This window comes from Nerophis lumbriciformis, linkage group LG35 (assembly GCF_033978685.3).
Source record: "Nerophis lumbriciformis linkage group LG35, RoL_Nlum_v2.1, whole genome shotgun sequence".
Taxonomy (NCBI): Eukaryota; Metazoa; Chordata; class Actinopteri; order Syngnathiformes; family Syngnathidae; genus Nerophis; species Nerophis lumbriciformis.
In genome coordinates, this window is record NC_084582.2 from 89,753 (window position 1) to 102,500 (window position 12,748).

The window sequence follows — 12,748 nt, forward strand, 5'->3', positions numbered from 1 at the left end:
AGTGGTTTTGACTTACCTACAGGTGATTGCTGACTTACCTGCAGGTGATCGCTGACTTACCTGCAGGTGATCGCTGACTTTGCCTTTCAGCAGCGGACCCATCAGCTTCCTATTGGTGTTCATCCTCTGCCTGAAAGATGCGTCCGTGTATTCCACGTAGGCCACCTTTTTGTACTTGTAGTCCAGGTGATGTGGACCTGCCGCCAACTGCAACTGACTAACAGGGAGTGTTTCAACAGACATGATGACAAATGTCGCCGCCCTTGTGTGCTACCTGTCTGTGGCGTCCAGGTGAGGAGCGTAGTCCCACAAGATCTCCTCGGCTGCGATGTAATAGTGCTTGGGTTGAAATAGCTGCCCAGGGCTGGATCTCACTTGTGCTTCAGCCCCCTTGGACTTAATGGCCAAGGTTTCGAACTTGTAGTCGTTGAACTCGTAATCCTTGTCATATTTTGCTTGGCGGACATCGGGCCCCGGCGGGCGGGTGGGCTCAGGGCACTTTTCCACCTTGAATGTAGCTTTCATGCCATCTTGACGGGACATTAGTGGGAATCATTTACACTTCATAGAAAGGTGTGACACTCGAGCTGCAAACATCCATCCATTCACTCAATTCATTGGATTACAAAAATACTATTTTGTTCATTCACAGATGTTTGATGACTTCAGTCCAGAGGTGACCAACATTTTTCATTTGGGGGCTGCATTGGGCTAAAACAACTGCATGTAAAGTAACTAATAATTATACATACATATATATATACACACAGACACAGACATATACAGAGATTATATTATATATATATATATATATATATACATATACATATATATATATATATATATATATATATATATATATATATATATATATATATATATATATAAGAAATACTTGAATTTCAGTGAATTCTAGCGTTATAAATATACTCCTTCCACCTTAACCCCGCCCAAAGGCCCCGCCCCCGGTAGCCCACCCCGACCCCGCCCACACCGATCCCGCCCATCTCAAACCCCCCCTGCACCCCCGACCCCCATCTCCCGAATTCAGAGGTCTCAAGTCTGGCAAGTATGGTGTGTGTGTGTGTGCGTGTGTGTGTGTGTGTGTGTGTGTGTGTGTGTGTGTGTGTGTGTGTGTGTGTGTGTGTGTGTGTGTGTGGTGGAAACAATGGAGGGCTCAAAGACGAAGGAAAAAGAGAACAAAGGGCCCAAAGAAGACAAGAGAAGCTGTTAAGTTTTGCTGAAGTGAAAAAAACATCCTGGTATAATGTTTGCATCTTCAAACCAAGTTGGCATTTGACAATAGTACTACAGGTAATAATAATAATAATAATAATAATACCTGGGATTTATATAGCGCTTTTCTAAGTACCCAAAGTCGCTTTACATGTAGAACCCATCAATCATTCACACCTGGTGGTGGTAAGCTACTTTCATAGCCACAGCTGCCCTGGGGTAGTGACGGAAGCGTGGCTGCAATTTGCGCCAACGGCCCCTCCGACCACCACCTGTCATTCATCATTCATCATTCAATTCACCGGTGTGAGTGGCACCGGGGGCAAAGGGTGAAGTGTCCCGCCCAAGGACACAACGGCAGCCATTTTTGGATGGTAAGAGGCGGGGAGCGAACCTGCAACCCTCAGGTTTCTGGCATGGTTGCTCTACCCACTACGCCATGCCGCCCCCAAGGTAATATAGTAATATAGTACTACATCAATGATGCAGATATTATAGTACTACATCAATGATGCAGGTAATATAATACTACATCAATGATGCAGGTAATATAGTACTACATCAATGATGCAGGTAATATAGTACTACATCAATGATGCAGGTAATATAGTACTACATCAATGATGCAGGTAATATAGTACTACATCAATGATGCAGGTAATATAGTACTACATCAATGATGCAGGTAATATAGTACTACATCCATGATGCAGGTAATATAGTACTACATCAATGATGCAGGTAATATAGTACTACATCAATGATGCAGATATTATAGTACTACATCAATGATGCAGGTAATATAGTACTACATCAATGACGCAAGTAATATAATACTACATCAATGATGCAGATATTATAGTACTACATCAATGATGCAGGCAATATAGTACTACATCAATGATGCAGGCAATATAGTACTACATCAATGATGCAGGTAATATAGTACTACATCAATGATGCAGGTAATATAGTGCTACATCAATGATGCAGGTAATATAGTACTACATCAATGATGCAGGTAATATAGTACTACATCAATGATGCAGGTAATATAATACTACATCAATGATGCAGGTAATATAGTACTACATCAATGATGCAGGTAATATAGTACTACATCGATGAAGCAGGTAATATAGTGCTACATCAATGATGCAGGAAATATAGTACTACATCAATGATGCAGGTAATATAGTACTACATCAATGAAGCAGATATTATAGTACTACATCAATGATGCAGGTAATATAGTACTACATCCATGATGCAGGTAATATAGTACTACATCAATGATGCAGGTAATATAGTACTACATCAATGATGCAGATATTATAGTACTACATCAATGATGCAGGTAATATAGTACTACATCAATGATGCAGATATTATAGTACTACATCAATGATGCAGGTAATATAGTACTACATCAATGACGCAAGTAATATAATACTACATCAATGATGCAGATATTATAGTACTACATCAATGATGCAGGTAATATAGTACTACATCGATGATGCAGGTAATATAATACTACATCAATGATGCAGGTAATATAGTACTACATCAATGATGCAGGTAATATAATACTACATCAATGATGCAGGTAATATAGTACTACATCAATGATGCAGGTAATATAATACTACATCAATGATGCAGGTAATATAGTACTACATCAATGATGCAGGTAATATAGTACTACATCGATGAAGCAGGTAATATAGTGCTACATCAATGAAGCAGATATTATAGTACTACATCAATGATGCAGGTAATATAGTACTACATCCATGATGCAGGTAATATAGTACCACATTGATGATGCAGGTAATATAGTACTACATCAATGATGCAGATATTATAGTACTACATCAATGATGCAGGTAATATAGTACTACATCAATGATGCAGGTAATATAGTACTACATCAATGATGCAGGTAATATAATACTACATCGATGATGCAGGTAATATAGTACTACATCAATGATGCAGGTAATACTACATCGTTGTAAGAAGCTAACAAGGAGAAAGGTCTATTTTGGCATCTTCTGTTTGACCTACAAGACTAATGTTTTATTCAAACGTTTGGAGTTTATATGTTAATGCTCACGAGTAAAAACACCACTACTCCAATTATTACCTTTTGAAATATGCATGCATTAAATACATTGTCACTAAATGTATCCTACTTGAACAGAGAGCTCTGTGATCTGCTTTTAGTTGTCATTGTATTGTTCTTTTGACATAAATGGTCATGTTGCCATTGTAAAAGTCTCATTTCAATGTTGTGTGCATTCACAAGAAACAACAACAATTCTTCTTTCTTTCATTCTATCAGCTGCTCATTTGCTCTCTTACCCAGGCTGTGTGCATGGAGCTGACATGTCAACTTACCCAGGTAACATGTCAACTTAAACTTACCCAGACTGTGTGCATGTAGCTGACATGTCAACTTACCCAGGTAACATGTCAACTTAAACTTACCCAGACTGTGTGCATGTAGCTGACATGTAAACTTACCCACGTAACATGTAAACTTGAACTTACCCAGGCTGTGTGCATGTAGCTGACATGCAAACTTACCCAGGTAACATGTCAACTTAAACTTACCCAGACTGTGTGCATGTAGCTGACATGTCAACTTACCCATGTAACATGTAAACTTAAACTTACCCAGACTGTGTGCATGTAGCTGACATGTAAACTTACCCAGGTAACATGTAAACTTGAACTTACCCAGGCTGTGTGCATGTAGCTGACATGTCAACTTACCCAGGTAACAGGTGAACTTAAACTTACCCAGGCTGTGTGCATGTAGCTTAAATGTAAACTTACCCAGGTGACATGTAAACTTAAACTTACCCAAACTGTGTGCATGTAGCTGACAAGTAAACTTACCCAGGGAACATGTAAACTTAAACTTACCCAGGCTGTGTGCATGTAGCTGACATGTAAACTTACCCAGGTAACATGTATACTTAAACTTACCCAGGCTGTGTGCATGTAGCTGACATGTAAACTTAAACTTACCTAGGCTGTGTGCATGTAGCTGACAAGTAAACTTACCCAAGTAACATGTCATTTTAAACTTACCCAGGCTGTGTGCATGTAGCTGACATGTAAACTTAAACTTACCCAGGCTGTGTGCATGTAGCTGACAAGTAAACTTACCCTGGTAACATGTCATTTTAAACTTACCCAAGCTGTGTGTGTGTAGCTGACATGTAAACTTACCCAGGTAACATGTAAACTTAAACTTACACAGGCTGTGTCCGTGTAGCTGACATGTAAACTTACCCAGGTAACATGTATACTTAAACTTACCCAGGCTGTGTGCATGTAGCTGACATGTAAACTTAAACTTACCTAGGCTGTGTGCGTGTAGCTGACATGTAAACTTACCCAGGTAACATGTAAATTTAAACTTACCCAGGTTGTGTGCGTGTAGCTGACATGTAAACTTAAACTTACCCAGGCTGTGTGCATGTAGCTGACAAGTAAACTTACCCAGGTAACATGTCATTTTAAACTTACCCAGGCTGTGTGCATGTAGCTGACATGTCAACTTACCCAGGTAACATGTAAACTTAAACTTACCTAGGCTGTGTGCGTGTAGCTGACATGTCAACTTACCCAGGTAACATGTAAATTTAAACTTACCCAGGCTGTGAGCATGTAGCTGACATGCAAACTTACCCAGGTAACATGTCAACTTAAACTTACCCAGGCTGTGTGCATGTAGCTGACATGTCAACTTACCCAGGTAACATGTAAACTTGAACTTACCCAGGCTGTGTGCATGTAGCTGACATGTCAACTTACCCAGGTAACAGGTGAACTTAAACTTACCCAGGCTGTGTGCATGTAGCTTAAATGTAAACTTACCCAGGTGACATGTAAACTTAAACTTACCCAAACTGTGTGCATGTAGCTGACATGTAAACTTAAACTTATCCAGGTGACATGTAAACTTAAACTTACCCAGGCTGTGTGCATGTAGCTGACATGTAAACTTACCCAGGTAACATGTAAACTTAAACTTAACCAGGCTGTGTGCGTGTAGCTGACATGTAAACTTACCCAGGTAACATGTAAACTTAAACTTACTCAGACTGTGTGCATGTAGCTGACATGTAAACTCACCCACCTGACATGTAAAGTTACCCACCTGACATGTAAACTTACCCAGGTAACATGTAAACTTAAACTTACACAGGCTGTGTCCGTGTAGCTGACATGTAAACTTACCCAGGTAACATGTATACTTAAACTTACCCAGGCTGTGTGCATGTAGCTGACATGTAAACTTAAACTTACCTAGGCTGTGTGCGTGTAGCTGACATGTAAACTTACCCAGGTAACATGTAAATTTAAACTTACCCAGGTTGTGTGCGTGTAGCTGACATGTAAACTTAAACTTACCCAGGCTGTGTGCATGTAGATGACAAGTAAACTTACCCAGGTAACATGTCATTTTAAACTTACCCAGGCTGTGTGCATGTAGCTGACATGTCAACTTACCCAGGTAACATGTAAACTTAAACTTACCTAGGCTGTGTGCGTGTAGCTGACATGTCAACTTACCCAGGTAACATGTAAATTTAAACTTACCCAGGCTGTGTGCATGTAGCTGACATGTCAACTTACCCAGGTAACATGTAAACTTAAACTTACCTAGGCTGTGTGCGTGTAGCTGACATGTCAACTTACCCAGGTAACATGTATACTTAAACCTACCCAGGCTGTGAGCATGTAGCTGACATGTCAACTTACCCAGGTAACATGTAAATTTAAACTTACCCAGGCTGTGTGTGTGTAGCTGACATGTAAACTTACCCAGGTAACATGTAAATTTAAACTTACCCAGGCTGTGTGTGTGTAGCTGACATGTCAACTTACCCAGGTAACATGTATACTTAAACTTACCCAGGCTGTGAGCATGTAGCTGACATGTCAACTTACCCAGGTAACATGTAAATTTAAACTTACCCAGGCTGTGTGTGTGTAGCTGACATGTAAACTTACCCAGGTAACATGTAAATTTAAACTTACCCAGGCTGTGTGTGTGTAGCTGACATGTCAACTTACCCAGGTAACATGTATACTTAAACTTACCCAGGCTGTGAGCATGTAGCTGACATGTCAACTTACCCAGGTAACATGTAAATTTAAACTTACCCAGGCTGTGTGTGTGTAGCTGACATGTAAACTTACCCAGGTAACATGTAAACTTAAACTTACCCAGGCTGTGTGCGTGTAGCTGACAGCTGATCAGGAAGCGACCTGCAGAGGAAGGCTTCAAGTGTGCTGTGACAAAGGTCATAGGGGTCACCTCCATGGTCACTTTGCGATGGTTCATCACCTGAAGAACAAAAAGGTCATAAGGGTCACTTCCAAGGTCACTTTGCGATGGTTCATCACCTGAACAACGAAAATGAGTCAACAATAAAGATGATTAATTAATGCTATCTAATCAAAAATAAATGGTATTATTGTTTAATCATTGCATGAAAATATAGGAATCCTGTAAATTAAAATGTAATTAGTAAAAGTTGAACAACTAATAAATGTTTGCTAAGATTTCAAAAATGATTTTTCTGGCAACAATGTGGATTTCATATTCATTACTGCAATAAGCAAGTTGCTGATACTTTGTTTGATTTCCTGTCCAGTTTCCACTTCCTGTTTACCTCTTTCTGCACTTCCCTTCGAGTCAGAGTGCTGGCTCCCTCACCTGCTCCTGTTTGGCAATAAGAACACACCTGTCCCTGGTGCCAATCATCTTTGCTTTGGTCATAAGCATGCTTAACTTTCCTTATGCTTCCTGTGCACCTCCATGCTGCACTATTATACTATACATACTGTATATATATATATATGTATATATGTCTTAATAAGGTTATCCAAAAAATAGTGCTCGATACCGTAGTAGAGCGCAATATATGTATGTGTGGGGAAAAAAATCACAAGACTATTTCATCTCTACAGGCCTGTTTCATGAGGGGGGTACCCTCAATCGTCAGGAGATTGAGGGTAGGAGTAATCTCCTGACGATTGAGGGTACCCCCCTCATGAAACAGGCCTGTAGAGATGAAATAGTCTTGTGATTTTTTTCCCCACACATACATATATATATATATATATATATATATATATATATACACACATATATATATACACACATATATATACACACATATATATATATATATATCAAAATTATTTAAATTGCACTACACATAATAAACGCAACATTATTAATATTGCTACTACAGATAATTTCAACAAAAACTTCTCAAAACAGCCCACTACCTATAATATGGGCTTTTTAAACATGAGATCATTGTCTTCCAAAACGTTATTAGTTAATGAGGTCATTAGAGACAACAATCTTAACGTCATTGGTCTTAGCGAAACCTGGCTCAAACCAGATGATTTTTTTGCGCTGAATGAGGCATCTCCTTCTAACTATACGAATGCACATATTGCCCGTCCCCTTAAAAGGGGTGGGGGGGTCGCACTAATATACAATGAAAACTTTAACCTTACCCCTAACCTAAATATAAATAAAACTCGTTTGAAGTGCTTACTATGAGGTCTGTCACACCGCTGCCTCTCTACCTGGCTGTTATCTACCGCCCCCCAGGGCCCTACTCGGACTTTATCAGTTAATTCTCAGAGTTCGTTGCTGATCTAGTGACGCACGCCCACAATATAATCATAATGGGAGACTTTAATATCCATATGAATACCCCATCGGACCCTCAGTGCATGGCGCTCCAGACTATAATTGATAGCTGTGGTCTTACACAAATAATAAATGAACACACACATTGCAACGGTAATACAATAGATCTAGTGCTGGTCAGGGGTGTCACCACCTCCAAAGTTATGATACTCCCGTATACTAAAGTAATGTCCGATCATTACTTTATAAAATTCGAAGCTATGACTCATTGTCAAAAAGCTAATAATAATAATAATAACTGCTATAGCAGCCGCAACATTAATGCTGCCACAACGATGACTCTTGCTGGCCTACTGCCTTCGGTAATGGCACCATTCCCAAATTATGTCGGCTCTATTGATAACCTCACTAACAACTTTAACGACGCCCTGCGCGAAACCATTGATAGTATTGCGCCGCTAAAGCTAAAAGGGGCCCCTTAAAAGGTATACCCCATGGTTTACAAAAGAAACTAGAGCTCATAAATGATCATGTAGAAAGCTGGAACGCAAATGGCGCGCGACTAAACTTGAGGTTTTCCATCAAGCATGGTTAATAACTTATAAACGCATGCTTACCTTAGCTCAAGCTAAATATTACTAAAATCTCATCCGCCTCAACAAAAATTATCCTACATTTTTGTTTAGTACAGTAGCATCGCTAACCCAACAAGGGACTCCTCCCAGTAGCTCCACCCACTCGGCAGATGACTTTATGAATTTCTTTAATAAAACAATTGAACTCATTAGAAAGGAGATTGAAGACAACGCATCCCAGCTACAAATGGGTTATATTAACACAGATACGACTGTATATACGACGGATACTGCCCTCCAAAATAGTCTTTCTCTTTTTGATGAAATAACATTAGAGGAATTGTAAAGGCGTGTAAGTGGGATAAAACAAACAACATGTTTACTTGACCCACTTCCTGGGAAACTTTTCAAGGAGCTTTTTGTATTATTAGGTCCATCAGTGCTAAATATTATAAACGTATCACTTTCCTCGGGCACTGTTCCCCTAGCATTCAAAAAAGTGATTATTCATCCTCTGCTCAAAAGACCGAACCTCAATCCTGACCTCATGGTAAACAACTGGCCGGTGTCCCACTTTCCCTTTATTTCGAAAATCCTCGAAAAGATTGTTGCACAGCAGCTAAATGAACACTTAGTGTCTAACAATCTCTGTGAACCTCTTCAATCCGGTTTCAGGGCAAATCACTCTACGGAGACAGCCTTCGCAAAAATGACTAATTATCTTTTGCTAACGATGGATTCTGATGCGTCATCTATGTTGCTGCTTCTTGATCTTAGCGCTGCTTTCCATACCGTCGATCATAATATTTTATCAGAGCGTATCAAAACACGTATTGGTATGTCAGACTTAGCCTTGTCGTGGTTTAACTCTTATCTTACTGACAGGATGCAGTGCGTCTCCCATAACAATGTGACCTCGGACTATGTTAAGGAAATGTGTGGAGTTCCTCAGGGTTCGGTTCTTGGCCCTGCACTCTCTAGTACTTACATGCTGCCGCTAGGCGACATCATACGCAAATACGGTGTTAGCTTTCATTGTTATGCTGATGACAGCCAACTCTACATGCCCCTAAAGCTGACCAACACGCCGGATTGTAGTCAGCTGGAGGCGTGTCTTAATGAAATTAAACAATGGATGTCCGCTAACTTCTTGCAACTCAACGCCAAGAAAGCGAAAATGCTGATTATCGGTCCTGCTAAACACCGACATTTATTTAATAATACCACCTTAACATTTGACAACCAAACAATTACACAAGGCGAATCAGTAAAGAATCTGGGTATTATCTTCCACCCAACTCTCTCCTTTGAGTCACACATTAAGAGTGTTACTAAAACAACTCTCTCCTTTGAGTCACACATTAAGAGTGTTACTAAAACAACTCTCTCCTTTGAGTCACACATTAAGAGTGTTACTAAAACAACTCTCTCCTTTGAGTCACACATTAAGAGTGTTACTAAAACAACTCTCTCCTTTGAGTCACACATTAAGAGTGTTACTAAAACGGCCTTCTTTCATCTCCGTAATATCACTAAAATTCGTTCCATTTTGTCCACTAGCGACGCTGAGATCATTATTCATGCGTTCGTTACGTCTTGTCTCGATTTCTGTAGCGTATTATTTTGGGGTCTCCCTATGTCTAGCATTAAAAGATTACAGTTGGTACAAAATGCGACTGCTAGACTTTTGACAAGAACAAGAAAGTTTGATCACATTACGCCTATACTGGCTCACCTGCACTGGCTTCCTGTGCACTTAAGATGCGACTTTAAGGTTTTACTACTTACGTATAAAATACTACACGGTCTAGCTCCATCCTATCTTGCCGATTGTATTGTACCATATGTCCCGACAAGAAATCTGCGTTCAAAGAACTCCGGCTTATTAGTGATTCCCAGAGCCCAAAAAAAGTCTGCGTATGCATATGCATATGAACTTTAAGTGCCATCCCATGGAATTGTCCAAAATGTTTTGGTATCCTGGAGCATTCAAAGTTCCTTTCACGGGAACAAAGGGGCCAAGCCCAACTCCTGAAAAACAACCCCACACCATAATTCCTCCTCCACCAAATGTCACACTCGGCACAATGCAGTCCAAAATGTAGCGTTCTCCTGGCAACCTCCAAACCCAGACTGGTCCATCAGAATGCCAGATGGAAAATTGTGATTCATCAGTCCAGAGAAGCTGTCTCCACTGCTTTAGAGTCCAGTGGTGACATGCTTTACACCACTGCATCCCACACTTTGCATTGGACTTGGTGATGTATGGCTTGGATGGAAACCCATTCCATGAAGCTCTCTGCGTACTGTACGTGGGCTAATTGGAAGGTCACACAAAGTTTGGAGCTGCGTAGCAACTGTTTGTGCAGAAAGTCTTTGTACTATGCTGACCTGTCTGTCAGTTTATGTGGCCTACCATGTTGACTGAGTTACTGTTGTTCCCAAACTCTTCACTTGTCTTATAATAAAATTGACTTTGGAATATTTAGGAGTGAGGAAATTTCACAACTGGATTTGTTGCACAGGTGGCATCCAATTACAGTTCCATGCTGGAAATTACTGAGAGCGGCCCTCTCTTTCACAAATGTTTGTAGAAACAGTCTCCATGCCTGAGTGTTTGATTTTATACACTTGTGGCCGGGCCAAGTGATTAGTGATTCTAATCATTTGGATGGGTGGCCAAAAACTTTTGACAATATAGTTGTCAGGCTTGTCCCTGACAGTTTGACTGTTTTAGTTTTTTCTCTGTGTTTGTCTTAGTTTCCTGTCAGCGCTTTTATTTTGTCTTCAGTTCCTGAGTGTCTCCCTGAGTGCTGCTTCCCCTCAGCTGTGGCTGATTGGCACCTGGCCACACCTGGTGTCAATCAGCCAGCTACTATTTAAACCTGCCTTCTCCTCCAGTCATTGCTGGATCATTGTCACTACTACCTGTCTTAACACGTGTCGTTGTAGCTCTGTCTACTTTTGTTTCACTCTGCTCATGTCCTAGTTCCTTTGTGTCACAGTAAGTGTTTTTGTTTCTTGTCCACAGTTAGCCTCTGTGCTATTTTAGTTCATTTTGTTCTCCGCCTTGTGCGCGCCTTTTGTTACTTTTTTCTTTGTTGTTTTGCCATAGTGTTGAATTAAATCATGTTTTCTTGCACAACGCCTTCCGCCTTCTCAGCATCTTGGGGTTCGTCACCTACAAACACTGACATAATGATCCAGCCAAATTCGAATCTCGCAGAGATGTCCATGGCGGAGAGGCTTAACAAAGCTTTGGACTTAATGGCTAATCTGAAGAAAAGTTTGGCCGCTTTTCAAGCCCTCTCCCTCCCACCCCTGTCGTCTGTGGTCCTATCTGGGGATGTCTGGGATCCGTCCCTTGGGGGAGGGGCTATGAGTAGCAGTGCAGCTGGGGAGGCACAGTTACTTCTCGCCCCAGTGGGTCTGCAAGAGACGGCGCCATCATCTCCGGTGGGTCTGCAACCTACGGCGCCACCATGCACTCCGGTGAGCCGGCAGACGCCACCATGCACTCCGGTGGGCCGGCAGACGCCACCATGCAGTCCGGTGGGCCGGCAGACGCCACCATGCAGTCCGGTGGGCCGGCAGACGCCACCATGCAGTCCGGTGGGCCGGCAGACGCCACCATGCAGTCCGGCGGGCCGGCAGACGCCACCATGCAGTCCGGCGGGCCGGCAGACGCCACCATGCAGTCCGGTGGGCCGGCAGACGCCACCATGCAGTCCGGTGGGCCGGCAGACGCCACCATGCAGTCCGGTGGGCCGGCAGACGACACCATGCAGTCCGGTGGGCCGGCAGACGCCACCATGCACTCCGGTGGGCCGGCAGACGCCACCATGCACTCCGGTGGTCCGGCAGACGCCACCATGCACTCCGGTGGGCCGGCAGACGCCACCATGCACTCCGGTGGGCCGGCAGACGCCACCATGCACTCCGGTGGGCCGGCAGACGCCACCATGCACTCCGGTGGGCCGGCAGACGCCACCATGCACTCCGGTGGGCCGGCAGACGCCACCATGCACTCCGGTGGGCCGGCAGACGCCACCATGCAGTCCGGTGGGCCGGCAGACGCCACCATGCAGTCCGGTGGGCCGGCAGACGCCACCATGCAGTCCGGTGGGCCGGCAGACGCCACCATGCAGTCCGGTGGGCCGGCAGACGCCACCATGCAGTCCGGTGGGCCGGCAGACGCCACCATGCACTCCGGTGGGTCTACAACCAACGGCGCCACCAT

General features: G+C 42.6%; 1 protein-coding gene across 1 annotated transcript in view; it reads right to left on the reverse strand.

Moving 5' to 3' along the window:
- f8 (coagulation factor VIII, procoagulant component) overlaps nt 1–12,748 on the reverse strand; it is a 98,282-nt gene that overhangs the window by 58,455 nt on the left and 27,079 nt on the right. Inside the window, exons 7-9 of the mRNA XM_061928031.1 lie at nt 6,487–6,607; nt 275–530; nt 61–217 (exon numbers count right to left, since the gene is read on the reverse strand). Of these exons, the coding sequence (XP_061784015.1) occupies nt 61–217; nt 275–530; nt 6,487–6,607 (534 nt within the window). The remainder of the gene's footprint in view (nt 1–60; nt 218–274; nt 531–6,486; nt 6,608–12,748) is intronic.